General features: G+C 43.5%; 2 protein-coding genes across 2 annotated transcripts in view; both read left to right on the forward strand.

The window, feature by feature from the left end:
- The window catches only part of LOC108776749 (uncharacterized), a 114,111-nt gene that overhangs the window by 22,029 nt on the left and 83,810 nt on the right, over positions 1-8,272 (forward strand). The window lies entirely within an intron of this gene.
- Positions 4,193-6,060, forward strand: LOC108776772 (protein BTG2). Its single transcript, XM_018543478.1, has one exon. The coding sequence runs from the start codon at positions 5,179-5,181 to the stop codon at positions 5,764-5,766; it is 588 nt and encodes a 195-aa protein (XP_018398980.1). The 5' UTR covers positions 4,193-5,178; the 3' UTR covers positions 5,767-6,060.

The following is an 8,272-nucleotide window of genomic DNA, read 5'->3' on the forward strand; positions in this document are numbered from 1 at the left end:
GAGAGAGAGAGAGAGAGAGAGAGAGATCGTCGGCAATTCCGAGCTTCCCTCCGTTCCCCTCGTGAAGTTTTCGAGAAGGGTCACCCCATAATTTGAATATACGGCACCCTTCTGCGCGCGTTTGCAGCCCCTCCCGGCCAATTGCACGTTCGACATATTTCGTTCACCGTGCATATAGCGCGTTCGTTCTCTTCGCATTTGGAATATGCGGACGAGATATTTCATCATTATCGTGGTTTTGGCGTGCCAAATCATTTTTCCGGCAAGAGCGGAAAGCGTTGAAGAATTTATCTTATCTCGAGAAACAGCGTTATACTCTATATCTTATTTTTCATTAAACTCGACTGTTCGTTTATACGTTATAGGTGTACATTCGTGCAAGCTTTTATACTGTCGATATCGTCGCTACAGTAATCTTAAATAATCTCGCAAATTGTAGCCGTAAAGTTAATGATGGCGCGATTGTTGATTCACGGACTCGGTGTTTCTATCGTTTTTACGCGTTGCAATTACTCGCGAGTCGGGACGCGTGGAAACGGAAACGATCGATCGCGTCCTGAGGTATATCGCGACGTGAGCACGAAATCACACTGTAGACTAGCGTAGACATCGTCGATTGCAAAATTAATCAGTTTCGCGACTGCGGCGACGTTTAGCCGCCTTTGATCGTTAAACGCAATATTTTCGCTGTACTACGCGTCAGCGACTTCCTTTGTGCGCGGAAACGGAGTTTCTCGATAGTTGGGCGGTTTAACTCGCTCAGAACTTAATTCGTCCAACTTCCGGTGAACGCGATGACCTCGCAACGACTATAGAGACGCCCTGTATACAATAGAATTTAACCAACGAACGATTTTATCAAAATTCTACGAGAGAGAAAGGTGAGTATATTTATATACTTTCTCTCTGGATATACTATATTATTTTATTCTAACTTATCTAGAAAAATATGTGCTGTTCGCAAGTAATAATTATTTGTTTCGAATATTTCGAAAATTCGTGTACCTATTCGCACACAAATCTATCAAAAGTTTCAAATTTATTCCAAATATATATATTCTGAATCGTAGGAAGTTTAATAATATGCACTTTTCAGTCAAGATTATTAAATAAGAACCAATTCGATTTACTTATTATTAATATAAAGTCGTTTTTTTTTTTTCGATAAATTTTATATATATATTTTTCAAAAGAAAATAAGTTCTTTGTTGAGTACGTTTTAATGAGCTTTTCTAAAATTTTTAACGAGTATGATTGTTATAAAAAAAATATTCTTTGATAAAGATTAAACCATTACTTACAAGAAAGAAAGTGAATAATGAATTTACTTTTCTTATCAATAAAATATTTTTCTGTGTGTACTGTTACTTATTTTATAATTTTGTAATTAAAGTTATAAAGTGAGACAATTTCATATATTGTATTATATATTATATAATATATAAATATTATATATAAATTAAAGTATAAATAGTATACTTAGGAAAGAAGTTTATATACCTTTTTTTACGTTATAGGATTTTGACAAAATCATTCATAGTCAGACTGTTATACGGTCTCTTCGTGATATGGAGACCCTTTATAACAGCAAATCGAATTTATTTTAATGTAATAGTCTTAATAAAAGTATCAAGCTTACTATGATTCAGAATAAATTTGAAACTTTTTATGAAATATAACAGAATCTGGCCGCGACATGACAATTTTTTATTAACATGTTTGTCAACTTTAGTAAGTTAGAATGAGTAAAGCCAGAGCAGACAGTAAAACGTAAGTAATAAGCGAATTAGCCAATAAAAAACGTAAAACAATAACGCTGATTGGCTGATTTCTTTGCTTACTGCTTATGTCTTATTACTGCCTTACATTCTTATGGGCTTAAAATAGTTTGTTAGAATGAGATAAATAAAGATATACACATAAACCCCCCAGACCGCGTATATATACTTTTTTTTCTCATTTTTGTTTCGACAAAGCTACTCGTATACGCCAGACCTTGTTATACAGAATATTTTATTTAAATTTAGTCACGACGATGCACGAACGTAATTATTTCTCTATCCTAATAACGCGATTTTTGTCACGAAACGATTTTGTGTACAGCTCGCGCATCACGCTGGCGTGAATTCCCGACGCAGGGAAACTCGCGTGCGGTTCGTGAATTTTTGCGGAGCCGGTCCACGATAATCTGGGCTTATCGATCGACGCTCAGTTGCCAACTTGGCAGTGGCGAACTCCCGGAATTACGAGTGAAATGCTCTACATAGCGCGGTTGGCAAATCAGATCCGCTTTCATACCTTTGCAAGGGAGGATGCACATCGAATTCTAGCTCACCTTCCGATGGGCCAGACTTTCTCAATTCGACGACGAGAACGTCCATGTTAAACACTCTGTTTAACGCAAGCAAGAATTGCATCCTTCACACAACATGTTGTTTCAGACCTCTGACCGAGAGATAATGATTTTTTAAAAATATTATCTCCACTTTGCGCTGTACATTATACAGTATACGAAGACTCGAAATAAGTGAACGAAATGATTTTTGCCCTCTCCTTCCTTTCCATCTCGTTGATTGAAGCGTTTCGAAAGGGTACAGAACTTGCACGTCAAAGGGTTAAGGAAGAGGGGTACCGCGGGAACGGAGCTGGACTTTTTTTCTCCAGCCAAGCACGTTGTTCGAATTTCAGGCTAATCCCGGACAGAGTGGTTTTCATGCCACTACCCCGACACGGAGGGGGTAGTCGAGGGACGGTCGTCGACGCTCGTCGTGTGTAGTTAGTTGTATGGTATTGTAATCTAACGCGCTTTCTAGCAGTCGGCGTTAGCTTCCTTCTTGCTTGCCTCAAACTGTCCTTAAATTCGGGATCAGTGGTGCTCACAGCACTAGACTCGCTAAATTGACGCAACCAATTAGGAACATGGCAGTAGAATGGAACCGGTGTAACTTTGACTCTGCGGTCGTATTGTGGAAACAAATGACGTGTTACTGCCTTGGCATTACTGCTTGCGTTATAGGAACTTTACGTGGGATTTAGAGTAGACTGTATGACATCGAACGATTTGACGAGTAGTAGTTCTGTGAATTAGTTACGCATGCAAATTTGAATTATTAGAAGAAACATTTTTATCCAGAAAGAAAGAATGAATTCGTAAACTTATATAGTATATAATCCAGCTTAAGATTATATTCAATAACTCCATTATATTCAATAGCGTCGATCGATATAATGCTCATCACATATTTTGATTCAAAGAAGTTATAGAAATTATTAGGCTATCTATAATACGTCAGACTTAAAAAGACACGCGATATGTTTTCATTTTTTGCAATTTCAAAGGATAGCGCAGTTTCTCAATGCAAAAAAGAAAAATGATATAGAAGTTAATTATTAAAAACAATCAGAAATACCGGTTTGTCTTTGTTTGTGCAACGAGCAAAGACGCAATAAAGTGACGTTCAATATAGATTGTTCTGTATACGCGCGATATAATTGAATTGTATATATCTATAAATATAAATTTATATTTATAAATATAAATAGTTAACAAGCTTAGTTTTGAAGAAAAATCATACTACATGCAAGTAATATACTTATTCGTTTCAAATATTTCCAAGTTTATTGTATAACCCGCATGTCTACTATAAGTTTATTAGAAGCATTGAATTTATTTAAAATATATTCTGAATTCTTCTCTCATTAATAGTTTAATATTTTAATCAAGATTATTAAATCAAAGCAAATTTGATTTCTTATTATTAAAGCCATTTCTCTTCTATTAATTTTATAATATTTTTCGTGAAAGATAATCTTTACTTAAAAGAAAAAAAAATTAAAATTATTTTTTTCAATAATAATATTTTGATGTATGCAGCGACGTGATTTGTCCATGGTACGTTTTATACAAATACGTTTTTTTGACTTCACGTCGGTGCGATTTGAGAATCGCTGACAGCGCAGACCAGCGCAGACAGGACAGGATGAGGATCTGCGTATTCGGGACGCGGCTGCGGACGCGCAACTATCATGCGCAGCACGCAGGATCACGTGACGATGCGTCGCGGTGGGCAGCGTCGACGTACGATTGGCCGATGTCGCGATACGTAACCCCCATTCGGCGTCCCTCGAACAAAGAGACGAGGCTATCCCGTCTGTGGTCGCTGGCGCTGCCATTAGAAAGTCGTCGGCAGTCGATGAACACGGGACCTCCGTGAGTTGGATAGAGAGAGCGAGAGGGAGAGAGAGAGAGAGAGATAAAAAAGAGCAGGTCCATCATCGGTCACGAGAAAGTTTTAGAATCAGCCAACCTGTCGGGTTTCGACAACGGCAAGAGAAACAGTGTCGAAGGTTCGGAGTTTTTGACGACGACGACGACTCCGGTTTTAGAGTTGAGCTCCAGCTCGAACCCATCGACGCCGACGGTTCCGGATCGGCCAAATCGTCGTCGGAATCGATCCGGTGAAACGAAGCGTGGAACGAAACATAGAACGCGCCTTTCGTTCCACGCGAGCAGTGAGGGATTCGCGCGCAAGGACGAGTCAACGAGGCGAACTCGCAGGCGAGCGTTAAGAAAAACGACGCGCGGACGCTCAGCCGACAAGTCAATCCCCCACGAACATCTGTCACTGTGCGTCGGATTGCCGCATCCTCATCGGTGAGGATCTCCGAGGGACGCTCCGGCGGTTAGCCTGTCGCGCTGGAGGGTCGACGACGTACGACGAGCGCTGTAGAGTGCTACGCAGCGACGTGGCGACGACGCCATTTTGTGACTGGTACTGTGCGTTTCTTTCGGCATCAACGCCGTCGGGCTTACTCATCGCCGCGCCGTGACCCGTGACACGCGGCGCGTATCTCTCCGTATCGTCCTCGATCAGTGTAAAAAACGGCAGTGGAGCGCTTTTCGAGCCTCCGGAAATCATCGTGGTGGATCGCGCGAGGAACGACGAGACAGAGCGAGAAAGAGAGAGAGAGACAAACAGTGTATTTGAGATCAAGAGTGCGTCATCAGCGGCGTGACTTACCATCCACGCACATCCGTCAATCGCACCGCGCGCGCGAGAGAGAGCGAGAGAGAAAGAAAGAGAGAGAGAGAGAGAGAGGAGAGAGGGAGAGAAAGAGAGAGAATATTTTTCGTTCAATTATCGTTATCGAAGTCTTCGCCCTGGGTCACTACCGACCATGAGACTGGAAATCGTGTCGGCGGCGGATTTTCTGGTGCACCTGCTGCGCCTGCAGGCGGGACAGCTGTCGGAACGGCAACTGGAGATGTTCAAGTCATCGTTGACGGAGGTGTTGCGCCATCGTTACCGGGACCACTGGTTCCCCGATCGACCGAATCGCGGCTCCGGCTACCGTTGCATACGCATCAACGGCAAAATGGACCCGGTGATCGCGCAAGCCGGTGCGAACGTCGGCCTGCTGCCGACGGTGCTGCACAGCCTGTTCCCCAGCGAGCTCACCATGTGGATCGATCCGTCGGAGGTGTCGTACAGGATCGGCGAGAACGGTTCCATCTGCGTGTTGTACGAGCGTACCGAGGCCGAGAGCGCGGAAGAGATCTCCCAACAACAGCAGCAGCAACAGCATCATCATCATTCGCAGCATCAACAAGCGCCAACCATGTCGTCGCCGTCGCAGCATCAGCAACAGCAGCAGCAGCAACAGCAACAGCAGCAGCAGCAACAGCAATTCGAAACCTGCAAAGACTCTCTGTTGCTGGAGCACACGCAATTCAGCGAGCAGATCGCCGCGTACGTCTCCAGCTGAATCGCTAGGCTCGCCACCGCGCTCGTGATCCACGCTCTTGAAACGATCTACTAAAAACGCACGTGCATCTCGTGATATGTGATATCCCGTGTGTCGCGTCGGACCCCGAGTTAGGGGTCCGCGCGCTCCAACCTTTTGTGAACTCCAAGCGTGCGTGCGTCTCTCTCCTTTGTGTTTCATCTTCTTTCTTTCGTGTTCTTTTTTCTTTTCTGTTTTTTGTCCCTATCCCTTCTCGACGAGAATCTCGAGTGAAGAATCGGTCCTCTCCGATTGTCTCTTTCCTTTTCTTCTCCCCCCCCCTCTCTCTCTCTCTCTCTCTCTCTATATATATATATATATATATATATATATATATATCTTTCGTCTTCTACGAAAAAAGAAAGGGAAAAAAGTATAAAAATGGGGAGCAGCATCGTCGATGATCTGCAGCGTCGCATTTCGTCACGCTTCGTCTTACAGTAGCTTCCTACTACACGGGGAGAGTCCATCCTTCGGGAGACGCGAGCTCGTCCACGCGCGTCGATCGACTCGACTCGACTCTAGTCTAGTCTCGCGTTTCACCGATCCTCCTCTCGCGCGCGAAGAATCTCTCGAGTGAATGAAAACAACAAGGCATCTTTGAGAAAAGAGAAGCGTATGTGTGTTTCCGAGCGCCTAGTCTGTGTGCGCCGTTTAAACGCGCTCGATCGGAAAGACAGCACGAGAAGAAGAAAAAAAAAAACACACAACTGTGTGTCGCAATAGAAGAGTGAAAAGAGAAATGGTAGCGGATTGAAGCGCGAGCCAGTCGATTCTCGTTGATTCAACTGCTGAAATTCATTCTTATCGATCGCCTTTACCATCTCGGCGAGAGAGCCTTTTTCGCTGGAGAAGGATTTCGCGGCCGTCGCAGCGAGAAAGAAACGGAGCGAGCTTGGAGCTCTCTCAGCAGCCGACTAATTGATCTCAGTACCTCCTCTACCCGCGTAACCTCCGAGTGTTCTCTCATGACGACAGCAGCCACGAAGCGAAGACCAGCCAGCCAGCCTCATCGCCCTTCCTACGTTCTCGAGAGAGTAAAGAACCGAAGTACTTGTACATTTTTACACAAAAAAATACACACACACACACACACACGCGATAATACATTCATACAAAATCAAAAACACGCACCGAGGAGCCTTAGACAAACGCAATCGTGATGGATCTCAGTGTGAATCATCACGCTATCGTGAGCTGTTGTGAGATCGTCGGTGCCAATTCATCGAATTTGCTCTTCATTAACGTAATGTTTTCCACGAGAATCTGTAAAAGTACATATACGTCACACTGACGAAGAGTGATACTTTCTCATATTCTACGAGTTTGTCGAATAATTTCAATTTTCTGGGAAAATCAAACGCGGAAATTTTGCAAACGCAACATCACGATAACGAAGTTGCAAATTCGATGTAAAAGTTGTGATTTCTATTTTTTGAGAACGACTCTCAATGGTACGAATCTTAAGTGTTTCGACTATTTGACAGCTATTCTCAGTATAGAAATCTCGAGCGGTAGCTGAATGCGCGCACACAAACACACACACACACACACACATAAACACACGCAATACTACAAATACACATGTACAAATTTCGTGAAAGCGCGTGAATTATATGTACATACACATATATATATATATATGTGTGTGTATATATATATATATATATAAACGTTATGTATGTAAAGTACCGTGTATACGCGCAGGGGCGAGGGAGGGTCCGAACGAAGTCGCCTCCGGGCGTATACATGACCGACGAATTGTATATATTATATCCTTCGCGTGAGAAGAGATGAAAGAAAGCGGGAGAAAACATGACGGTGTATAAAATTGCTGTGATTTTATCCACGGGAAGGTACCCGGGCGTGTGTTTTTACTATGGAGAGTCGGCGGTCTCTCTGATAGTGAATCGTGTGATGTGCGGTGCGTGCGATTGTGAATGTTTTTTTGCCGATATTTCGCAGGAATGAGTGCGTGCGTGCGTGCGTGCGTGTGTGTGGCGTGTGCGTGCGTGCGTGTGTGCGTGCGTGTGTGTGTGTGAGAGTGATCGAACACGTATATACAGCGCTCTGGCAATAATAATCGAGTTCGCTCGATTAATCACGCGTCTGCTTCGTGCTCGCGGCATCGAGATCTGTTCAATTACCGTTACTTGACGAACTGATACGCTCGCGTTAATAATGAGAACAAGATCCGCGTTTCGACGGATTATTACCAGTGCGCGATTTCAATTTTTCCTCATGAAATTCAAATTGGACTTAACATCCCCGTCACACATGAACACTTTTATCGGTTTTTGCCGGGTGCGTGGGAATGACAGTTTGTGCATGAGAGAGTATAGGTGTGTACATGAGTGGCGTGCGATGTGACGTACGAAAGATTGAACGGCTGAGGATAGAATGAAAGAGGCGGGAGGGATGTGTGTGTGCGTATGTGTGTGTCTGTGTGTGTGTGTGTGTGTGTGTGTGTGTGTGTGTGTGTGTGTGT

The sequence above is a fragment of the Cyphomyrmex costatus genome, unplaced genomic scaffold (genome assembly GCF_001594065.2).
Source record: "Cyphomyrmex costatus isolate MS0001 unplaced genomic scaffold, Ccosl1.0 scaffold378, whole genome shotgun sequence".
Lineage (NCBI taxonomy): Eukaryota > Metazoa > Arthropoda > Insecta > Hymenoptera > Formicidae > Cyphomyrmex > Cyphomyrmex costatus.